General features: G+C 48.9%; 1 protein-coding gene across 1 annotated transcript; it reads right to left on the bottom strand.

Annotated features, from left to right (window-relative positions):
- Nucleotides 1-3348: 3348 nt before the first annotated feature.
- Nucleotides 3349-12189, bottom strand: LOC138867135 (golgin subfamily A member 6-like protein 6). The gene is made up of 6 exons (XM_070141600.1): nt 11978-12189; nt 9689-10081; nt 8894-9493; nt 6566-6724; nt 5867-6142; nt 3349-3511 (listed from the first exon to the last, which is right to left on the bottom strand). Exons 1-6 carry the CDS (start codon nt 12187-12189, stop codon nt 3349-3351), a joined length of 1803 nt encoding a protein of 600 aa, XP_069997701.1.

The following is a 12189-nucleotide window of genomic DNA, read 5'->3' as shown; positions in this document are numbered from 1 at the left end:
CCACAGCATCTCAATCAGCCTCCACAACACCTCAAACAGCCTCCACAGCATCTCAATCAGCTTCCACAACATCTCAATCAGCCTCCACAACACCTCAAACAGCCTCCACAGCATCTCAATCAGCTTCCACAACATCTCAATCAGCCTCCACAACATCTCAATCAGCCTCCATGACATCTCAATCAGCCTCCACAGCATCTCAATCAGCCTCCACAACATCTCAATCAGCCTCCACAACATCTCAATCAGCCTCCACAGCATCTCAATCAGCCTCCACAACATCTCAATCAGCCTCCACAACATCTCAATCAGCCTCCACCGCATCTCAATCAGCCTCCACAACATCTCAATCAGCCTCCACAACATCTCAATCAGTTTCCACAACATATCAATCAGCCTCCACAACATCTCAATCAGTCTCCACAACATCTCAATCAGCCTCCACAGCATCTCAATCAGCCTCCACAGCATCTCAATCAGCCTCCACAACATCTCAATCAGCCTCCACAACATCTCAATCAGCCTCCACAACATCTCATTCGGCCTCCACATCTCAATCAGCCTCCACAACATCTCAATCAGCCTCCACAGCATCTCAATCAGCCTCCACAACATCTCAATCAGCCTCCACAACACCTCAATCAGCCTCCACAGCATCTCAATCAGCCTCCACATCTCAATCAGCCTCCACAACACCTCAATCAGCCTCCACAGCATCTCAATCAGCCTCCACATCTCAATCAGCCTCCACAACACCTCAATCAGCCTCCACAGCATCTCAATCAGCCTCCACAACATCTCAATCAGCCTCCACAACACCTCAATCAGCCTCCACAGCATCTCAATCAGCCTCCACAACATCTCAATCAGCCTCCACAACATCTCAATCAGCCTCCACAACATCTCAATCAGCCTCCACAACATCTCATTCAGCCTCCACAACATCTCAATCAGCCTCCACAGCATCTCAATCAGCCTCCATAACATCTCAATCAGCCTCCACAACATCTCAATCAGCCTCCACAGCATCTCAATCAGCCTCCACCGCATCTCAATCAGCCTCCACAGCATCTCAATCAGCCTCCACAATATCTCAATCAGCCTCCACAATATCTCAATCAGCCTCCACAGCATCTCAATCAGCCTCCACAACATCTCAATCAGCCTCCACAACATCTCAATCAGCCTCCACAACATCTCAATCAGCCTCCACAGCATCTCAATCAGCCTCCACAACATCTCAATCAGCCTCCACAACATCTCAATCAGCCTCCACAGCATCTCAATCAGCCTCCACAACATCTCAATCAGCCTCCACAACATCTCAATCAGCCTCCATGACATCTCAATCAGCCTCCACAGCATCTCAATCAGCCTCCACAACATCTCAATCAGCCTCCACAACATCTCAATCAGCCTCCACAACACCTCAATCAGCCTCCACAGCATCTCAATCAGCCTCCATGACATCTCAATCAGCCTCCACAGCATCTCAATCAGCCTCCACAACACCTCAATCAGCCTCCACAACATCTCAATCAGCCTCCACAACATCTCAATCAGCCTCCACAACATCTCAATCAGCCTCCACAACATCTCAATCAGCCTCCACAACACCTCAATCAGCCTCCATGACATCTCAATCAGCCTCCACAGCATCTCAATCAGCCTCCACAACACCTCAATCAGCCTCCACAACATCTCAATCAGCCTCCATGACATCTCAATCAGCCTCCACAACATCTCAATCAGCCTCCACAACATCTCAATCAGCCTCCACAACATCTCAATCAGCCTCCATGACATCTCAATCAGCCTCCACAACATCTCAATCAGCCTCCACAACATCTCAATCAGCCTCCACAACACCTCAATCAGCCTCCACAACACCTCAATCAGCCTCCATGACATCTCAATCAGCCTCCACAGCATCTCAATCAGCCTCCACAACACCTCAATCAGCCTCCACAACATCTCAATCAGCCTCCATGACATCTCAATCAGCCTCCACAACATCTCAATCAGCCTCCACAACATCTCAATCAGCCTCCACAACATCTCAATCAGCCTCCATGACATCTCAATCAGCCTCCACAGCATCTCAATCAGCCTCCACAACATCTCAATCAGCCTCCATGACATCTCAATCAGCCTCCACAACATCTCAATCAGCCTCCACAACATCTCAATCAGCCTCCACAACATCTCAATCAGCCTCCACAGCATCTCAATCAGCCTCCACAACATCTCAATCAGCCTCCACAACATCTCAATCAGCCTCCATGACATCTCAATCAGCCTCCACAGCATCTCAATCAGCCTCCACAACATCTCAATCAGCCTCCACAACATCTCAATCAGCCTCCACAACACCTCAATCAGCCTCCACAGCATCTCAATCAGCCTCCATGACATCTCAATCAGCCTCCACAGCATCTCAATCAGCCTCCACAACACCTCAATCAGCCTCCACAACATCTCAATCAGCCTCCACAACATCTCAATCAGCCTCCACAACATCTCAATCAGCCTCCACAACATCTCAATCAGCCTCCACAACATATCAATCAGCCTCCACAACATCTCAATCAGCCTCCACAACATCTCAATCAGCCTCCACAACATCTCAATCAGCCTCCACAACATCTCAATCAGCCTCCACAACATCTCAATCAGCCTCCATGACATCTCAATCAGCCTCCACAGCATCTCAATCAGCCTCCACAACACCTCAATCAGCCTCCACAACATCTCAATCAGCCTCCACAACACCTCAATCAGCCTCCACAGCATCTCAATCAGCCTCCATGACATCTCAATCAGCCTCCACAGCATCTCAATCAGCCTCCACAACACCTCAATCAGCCTCCACAACATCTCAATCAGCCTCCACAACATCTCAATCAGCCTCCACAACATCTCAATCAGCCTCCACAACATCTCAATCAGCCTCCACAACACCTCAATCAGCCTCCACAGCATCTCAATCAGCCTCCACAACATCTCAATCAGCCTTCACATCTCAATCAGCCTCCATAACATCTCAATCAGCCTCCACAACACCTCAATCAGCCTCCACAACATCTCAATCAGCCTCCACAACATCTCAATCAGCCTCCACAGCATCTCAATCAGCCTCCACAACATCTCATTCAGCATCCACAACACCTCAATCAGCCTCCCCAACATCTCAATCAGCCTCCACATCATCTCAATCAGCCTCCACAACACCTCAATCAGCCTCCACAACATCTCAATCAGCCTCCACAACATCTCAATCAGCCTCCACAACATCTCAATCAGCCTCCACAACATCTCAATCAGCCTCCACAACATCTCAATCAGCCTTTACATCTCAATCAGCCTCCACAGCATCTCAATCAGCCTCCACAGCAACTCAATCAGCCTCCACAGCAACTCAGTCAGCCTCCACAGCAACTCAGTCAGCCTCCACAGCATCTCAATCAGCCTCCACAGCATCTCAATCAGCCTCCACAACATCTCAATCAGCCTCCACAGCATCTCAATCAGCCTCCACAATATCTCAATCAGCCTCCACAGCAACTCAATCAGCCTCCACAGCATCTCAATCAGCCTCCACAACATCTCAATCAGCCTCCACATCTCAATCAGCCTCCACAGCATCTCAATCAGCCTCCACAGCATCTCAATCAGCCTCCACAACATCTCAATCAGCCTCCACAGCATCTCAATCAGCCTCCACAACATCTCAATCAGCCTCCACAGCATCTCAATCAGCCTCCACAACATCTCAATCAGCCTCCACAGCATCTCAATCAGCCTCCACAACATCTCAATCAGCCTCCACAGCATCTCAATCAGCCTCCACAACATCTCAATCAGCCTCCACAACATCTCAATCAGCCTCCACATCATCTCAATCAGCCTGCACAACATCTCAATCAGCCTCCACAGCATCTCAATCAGCCTCCACAGCATCTCAATCAGCCTCCACAACATCTCAATCAGCCTCCACAACATCTCAATCAGCCTCCACAGCATCTCAATCAGCCTCCACAACATCTCAATCAGCCTCCACAGCATCTCAATCAGCCTCCACAGGATCTCAATCAGCCTCCACAGCATCTCAATCAGCCTCCACAGCATCTCAATCAGCCTCCACATCATCTCAATCAGCCTGCACAACATCTCAATCAGCCTCCACAGCATCTCAATCAGCCTCCACATCATCTCAATCAGCCTGCACAACATCTCAATCAGCCTCCACAGCATCTCAATCAGCCTCCACAGCATCTCAATCAGCCTCCACAGCATCTCAATCAGCCTCCACAGCATCTCAATCAGCCTCCACAGCATCTCAATCAGCCTCCACAACATCTCAATCAGCCTCCACAGCATCTCAATCAGCCTCCACAGCATCTCAATCAGCCTCCACAGCATCTCAATCAGCCTCCACAGCATCTCAATCAGCCTCCACAGCATCTCAATCAGCCTCCACAGCATCTCAATCAGCCTCCACAACATCTCAATCAGCCTCCACAACATCTCAATCAGCCTCCACAACATCTCAATCAGCCTCCACAACATCTCAATCAGCCTCCACAGCATCTCAATCAGCCTCCACAACATCTCAATCAGCCTCCACAGCATCTCAATCAGCCTCCACAACATCTCAATCAGCCTCCACAGCATCTCAATCAGCCTCCACAACATCTCAATCAGCCTCCACAGCATCTCAATCAGCCTCCACAACACCTCAATCAGCCTCCACAGCATCTCAATCAGCCTCCACAACATCTCAATCAGCCTCCACAACATCTCAATCAGCCTCCACAACATCTCAATCAGCCTCCACAACATCTCAATCAGCCTCCACAACATCTCAATCAGCCTCCACAGCATCTCAATCAGCCTCCACAACACCTCAATCAGCCTCCACAGCATCTCAATCAGCCTCCACAACATCTCAATCAGCCTCCACAACATCTCAATCAGCCTCCACAACATCTCAATCAGCCTCCACAACATCTCAATCAGCCTCCACAGCATCTCAATCAGCCTCCACAACATCTCAATCAGCCTCCACAGCATCTCAATCAGCCTCCACAACATCTCAATCAGCCTCCACAGCATCTCAATCAGCCTCCACAACACCTCAATCAGCCTCCACAGCATCTCAATCAGCCTCCACAACATCTCAATCAGCCTCCACAGCATCTCAATCAGCCTCCACAACATCTCAATCAGCCTCCACAACATCTCAATCAGCCTCCACAACATCTCAATCAGCCTCCACAGCATCTCAATCAGCCTCCACAACATCTCAATCAGCCTCCACAGCATCTCAATCAGCCTCCACAACATCTCAATCAGCCTCCACAGCATCTCAATCAGCCTCCACAACATCTCAATCAGCCTCCACAGCATCTCAATCAGCCTCCACAACACCTCAATCAGCCTCCACAGCATCTCAATCAGCCTCCACAACATCTCAATCAGCCTCCACAACATCTCAATCAGCCTCCACAACATCTCAATCAGCCTCCACAACATCTCAATCAGCCTCCACAACATCTCAATCAGCCTCCACAGCATCTCAATCAGCCTCCACAACATCTCAATCAGCCTCCACAGCATCTCAATCAGCCTCCACAACATCTCAATCAGCCTCCACAGCATCTCAATCAGCCTCCACAACATCTCAATCAGCCTCCACAGCATCTCAATCAGCCTCCACAACACCTCAATCAGCCTCCACAGCATCTCAATCAGCCTCCACAACATCTCAATCAGCCTCCACAACATCTCAATCAGCCTCCACAACATCTCAATCAGCCTCCACAACATCTCAATCAGCCTCCACATCTCAATCAGCCTCCACGACATCTCAATCAGCCTCCACATCTCAATCAGCCTCCACATCTCAATCAGCCTCCACAACATCTCAATCAACCTCCAAAACATCTCAATCAGCCTCCACAACATCTCAATCAGCCTCCACAACACCTCAATCAGCCTCCACATCTCAATCAGCCTCCAAAACATCTCAATCAGCCTCCACAACATCTCAATCAACCTCCAAAACATCTCATTCAGCCTCCACGACATCTCAATCAGCCTCCACAGCATCTCAATCCGCCTCCACAGCATCTCAATCAGCCTCCACAGCATCTCAATCAGCCTCCACAGCATCTCAATCAGCCTCCACAACATCTCAATCAGCCTCCACAGCATCTCAATCAGCCTCCACAACATCTCAATCAGCCTCCACAACATCTCAATCAGCCTCCACAACATCTCAATCAGCCTCCACAGCATCTCAATCAGCCTCCACAACATCTCAATCAGCCTCCACAGCATCTCAATCAGCCTCCACAACATCTCAATCAGCCTCCACAACACCTCAATCAGCCTCCACATCTCAATCAGCCTCCAAAACATCTCAATCAGCCTCCACAACATCTCAATCAGCCTCCATAACATCTCAATCAGCCTCCACAACATCTCAATCAGCCTCCACATCATCTCAATCAGCCTCCATAACATCTCAATCAGCCTCCACCACATCTCAATCAGCCTCCACAACACCTCAATCAGCCTCCACATCTCAATCAGCCTCCAAAACATCTCAATCAGCCTCCACAACATCTCAATCAACCTCCAAAACATCTCATTCAGCCTCCACGACATCTCAATCAGCCTCCACAGCATCTCAATCCGCCTCCACAGCATCTCAATCAGCCTCCACAGCATCTCAATCAGCCTCCACAGCATCTCAATCAGCCTCCACAACATCTCAATCAGCCTCCACAACACCTCAATCAGCCTCCACATCTCAATCAGCCTCCAAAACATCTCAATCAGCCTCCACAACATCTCAATCAGCCTCCATAACATCTCAATCAGCCTCCACAACATCTCAATCAGCCTCCACAGCATCTCAATCAGCCTCCACAACATCTCAATCAGCCTCCACAACATCTCAATCAGCCTCCACCACATCTCAATCAGCCTCCACAACATCTCAATCAGCCTCCATAACATCTCAATCAGCCTCCACAACATCTCAATCAGCCTCCACAACATCTCAATCAGCCTCCACAACTTCTCAATCAGCCTCCACAACATCTCAATCAGCCTCCACAACATCTCAATCAGCCTCCACAACATCTCAATCAGCCTCCACAACATCTCAATCAGCCTCCATAACATCTCAATCAGCCTCCACAACATCTCAATCAGCCTCCACAACATCTCAATCAGCCTCCACAACATCTCAATCAGCCTCCACAGCATCTCAATCAGCCTCCACAACATCTCAATCAGCCTCCACAACATCTCAATCAGCCTCCGCAACATCTCATTCAGCCTCCACAACGTCTCAATCAGCCTCCACAACATCTCAATCAGCCTCCACAACTTCTCAATCAGCCTCCACAACACCTCAATCAGCCTCCACAACATCTCAATCAGCCTCCACAGCATCTCAATCAGCCTCCACAACATCTCAATCAGCCTCCACAACATCTCAATCAGCCTCCACAACATCTCAATCAGCCTCCACAACATCTCAATCAGCCTCCACAGCATCTCAATCAACCTCCACAACATCTCAATCAGCCTCCACAACATCTCAATCAGCCTCCACAGCATCTCAATCAGCCTCCACAACACCTCAATCAGCCTGCACAGCATCTCAATCAGCCTCCATAACATCTCAATCAGCCTCCACAACATGTCAATCAGCCTCCACAACATCTCAATCAGCCTCCACAACACCTCAATCAGCCTGCACAGCATCTCAATCAGCCTCCACAACACCTCAATCAGCCTGCACAGCATCTCAATCAGCCTCCATAACATCTCAATCAGCCTCCACAACATGTCAATCAGCCTCCACAACATCTCAATCAGCCTCCACAACATCTCAATCAGCCTCCACAGCATCTCAATGAGCCTCCACAGCATCTCAATCAGCCTTCATAACATCTCAATCAGCCTCCACAACATCTCAATCAGCCTCCACAGCATCTCAATCAGCCTCCACAACATCTCAATCAGCCTCCACAGCATCTCAATCAGCCTCCACAACATCTCAATCAGCCTCCACAACATCTCAATCAGCCTCCACAGCATCTCAATGAGCCTCCACAGCATCTCAATCAGCCTTCATAACATCTCAATCAGCCTCCACAACATCTCAATCAGCCTTCACAACATCTCAATCAGCCTCCACAACATCTCAATCAGCCTCCACAACATCTCAATCAGCCTCCACAACATCTCAATCAGCCTCCACTACATCTCAATCAGCCTCCACAACATCTCAATCAGACTCCACAACATCTCAATCAGCCTCCACAACATCTCAATCAGCCTCCACAACATCTCAATCAGCCTCCACTACATCTCAATCAGCCTCCACAACATCTCAATCAGCCTCCACAGCATCTCAATCAGCCTCCACAACATCTCAATCAGACTCCACAACATCTCAATCAGCCTCCACAACATCTCAATCAGCCTCCACAACATCTCAATCAGCCTCCACAACATCTCAATCAGCCTCCACAACACCTCAATCAGCCTCCACAGCATCTCAATCAGCCTCCACATCATCTCAATCAGCCTCCACAACATCTCAATCAGACTCCACAACATCTCAATCAGCCTCCACAACATCTCAATCAGCCTCCACAGCATCTCAATCAGCCTCCACAGCATCTCAATCAGCCTCCACAACATCTCAATCAGCCTCCCCAGCATCTCAATCAGCCTCCACAACATCTCAATCAGCCTCCCCAGCATCTCAATCAGCCTCCACAGCATCTCAATCAGCCTCCACAGCATCTCAATCAGCCTCCACAACATCTCAATCAGCCTCCCCAGCATCTCAATCAGCCTCCACAACATCTCAATCAGCCTCCACAGCATCTCAATCAGCCTCCACAACATCTCAATCAGCCTCCGGAGCATCTTAATCAACCTCCACAGCATCTCAATCAGCCTCCACAACATCTCAATCAGCCTCCACAACATCTCAATCAGCCTCCACAACATCTCAATCAGCCTCCGGAGCATCTTAATCAACCTCCACAGCATCTCAATCAGCCTCCACAACATCTCAATCAGCCTCCGGAGCATCTTAATCAACCTCCACAACATCTCAATCAGCCTCCACAACATCTTAATCAACCTCCACAACATCTCAATCAGCCTCCACAACATCTCAATCAGCCTCCACAACATCTCAATCAGCCTCCGGAGCATCTTAATCAACCTCCACAGCATCTCAATCAGCCTCCACAACATCTCAATCAGCCTCCGGAGCATCTTAATCAACCTCCACAGCATCTCAATCAGCCTCCACAACATCTCAATCAGCCTCCACAACATCTTAATCAACCTCCACAACATCTCAATCAGCCTCCACAACATCTTAATCAGCCTCCATAGCATCTCAATCAGCCTCCACAACATCTCAATCAGCCTCCACAGCATCTCAATCAGCCTCTACAACATCTCAATCAGCCTCCACAACATCTCAATCAGCCTCCACAACATCTCAATCAGCCTCCACAACATCTCAATCAGCCTCCACAACATCTCAATCAGCCTCCACAACATCTCAATCAGCCTCCACAGCATCTCAATCAGCCTCCACAGCATCTCAATCAGCCTCCACAGCATCTCAATCAGCCTCCACAACATCTCAATCAGCCTCCACAGCATGTCAATCAGCCTCCACAGCATCTCAATCAGCCTCCGCAACATCTCAATCAGTCTCCACAACATCTCAATCAGCCTCCATAACATCTCAATCAGTCTCCACAACATCTCAATCAGCCTCCACAACATCTCAATCAGCCTCCATAACATCTCAATCAGTCTCCACAACATCTCAATCAGCCTCCACAACATCTCAATCAGCCTCCACAACATCTCAATCAGCCTCCATAACATCTCAATCAGTCTCCACAACATCTCAATCAGCCTCCACAACATCTCAATCAGCCTCCATAACATCTCAATCAGTCTCCACAACATCTCAATCAGCCTCCACAACATCTCAATCAGCCTCCACAACATCTCAATCAGCCTCCACAACATCTCAATCAGCCTCCACAACATCTCAATCAGCCTCCATAACATCTCAATCAGCCTCCACAACATCTCAATCAGTCTCCACAACATCTCAATCAGTCTCCACAACATCTTAATTAGCCTCCACAACATCTCAATCAGCCTCCACAGCATGTCAATCAGCCTCCACAGCATCTCCATCAGCCTCCACAACATCTCAATCAGCCTCCACAACATCTCAATCAGCCTCCACAGCATGTCAATCAGCCTCCACAGCATCTCAATCAGCCTCCACAACATCTCAATCAGCCTCCACAACATCTCAATCAGCCTCCACAGCATCTTAATCAGCCTCCACAACATCTCAATCAGCCTCCACAACATCTCAATCAGCCTCCGGAACATCTCAATCAGCCTCCACAGCATCTCAATCAGCCTCCACAGCATCTCAATCAGCCTCCACAACATCTCAATCAGCCTCCATGACATCTCAATCAACCTCCACAACATCTCAATCAGCCTCCACAACATCTCAATCAGCCTCCACAACATCTCAATCAGCCTCCATGACATCTCAATCAGCCTCCACAGCATCTCAATCAGCCTCCACAGCATCTCAATCAGCCTCCACAACATCTCAATCAGCCTCCACAACATCTCAATCAGCCTCCACAACATCTCAATCAGCCTCCACATCATCTCAATCAGCCTCCACAGCATCTCAATCAGCCTCCACAACATCTCAATCAGCCTCCACAGCATCTCAATCAGCCTCCACAACATCTCAATCAGCCTCCACAACATCTCAATCAGCCTCCACGACATCTCAATCAGCCTCCATAACATCTCAATCAGCCTCCACAGCATCTCAATCAGCCTCCACAACATCTCAATCAGCCTCCACAACACCTCAATCAGCCTCCACAGCATCTCAATCAGCCTCCACAACATCTCAATCAGCCTCCACAACATCTTAATCAACCTCCACAGCATCTCAATCAGCCTCCACAGCATCTCAATCAGCCTCCACAACATCTCAATCAGCCTCCACAGCATCTCAATCAGCCTCCACAACATCTCAATCAGCCTCCACAACATCTCAATCAGCCTCCACAGCATCTCAATCAGCCTCCACAGCATCTCAATCAGCCTCCACAACATCTCAATCAGCCTCCACAGCATCTCAATCAGCCTCCACAGCATCTCAATCAGCCTCCACAACATCTTAATCAACCTCCACAGCATCTCAATCAGCCTCCACAACATCTCAATCAGCCTCCACAACATCTCAATCAGCCTCCACAGCATCTCAATCAGCCTCCACAACATCTCAATCAGCCTCCACAACATCTTAATCAACCTCCACAGCATCTCAATCAGCCTCCACAGCATCTCAATCAGCCTCCACAACATCTCAATCAGCCTCCACAACATCTCAATCAGCCTCCACAGCATCTCAATCAGCCTCCACAACATCTCAATCAGCCTCCACAACATCTCAATCAGCCTCCACAGCATGTCAATCAGCCTGCATAGCATCTCAATCAGCCTCCACAGCATCTCAATCAGCCTCCACGACATCTCAATCAGCCTCCACAACATCTCAATCAGCCTCCACAACATCTCAATCAGCCTCCACAACATCTCAATCAGCCTCCACAACATCTCAATCAGCCTCCACAACGTCTCAATCAGCCTCCACAACATCTCAATCAGCCTCCACAACATCTCAATCAGCCTCCACAACATCTTAATCAACCTCCACAACATCTTAATCAACCTCCACAGCATCTCAATCAGCCTCCACAGCATCTCAATCAGCCTCCACGACATCTCAATCAGCCTCCACAACATCTCAATCAGCCTCCACAGCATCTCAATCAGCCTCCACAACATCTCAATCAGCCTCCACAACATCTCAATCAGCCTCCACAACATCTCAATCAGCCTCCACAGCATCTCAATCAGCCTCCACATCTCAATCAACCTCCACAGCATCTCAATCAGCCTCCACAACATCTCAATCAGCCTCCATAACATCTCAATCATCCTCCACAGCATCTCAATCAGCCTCCACAACATCTCAATCAGCCTCCACAGCATCTCAATCAGCCTCCACAACAT

The sequence above is a fragment of the Penaeus vannamei genome, chromosome 28 (genome assembly GCF_042767895.1).
Source record: "Penaeus vannamei isolate JL-2024 chromosome 28, ASM4276789v1, whole genome shotgun sequence".
NCBI lineage: Eukaryota > Metazoa > Arthropoda > Malacostraca > Decapoda > Penaeidae > Penaeus > Penaeus vannamei.
Note: the sequence above shows the minus strand (reverse complement) of the source record. Positions and strands in the feature narration are given on the sequence as shown.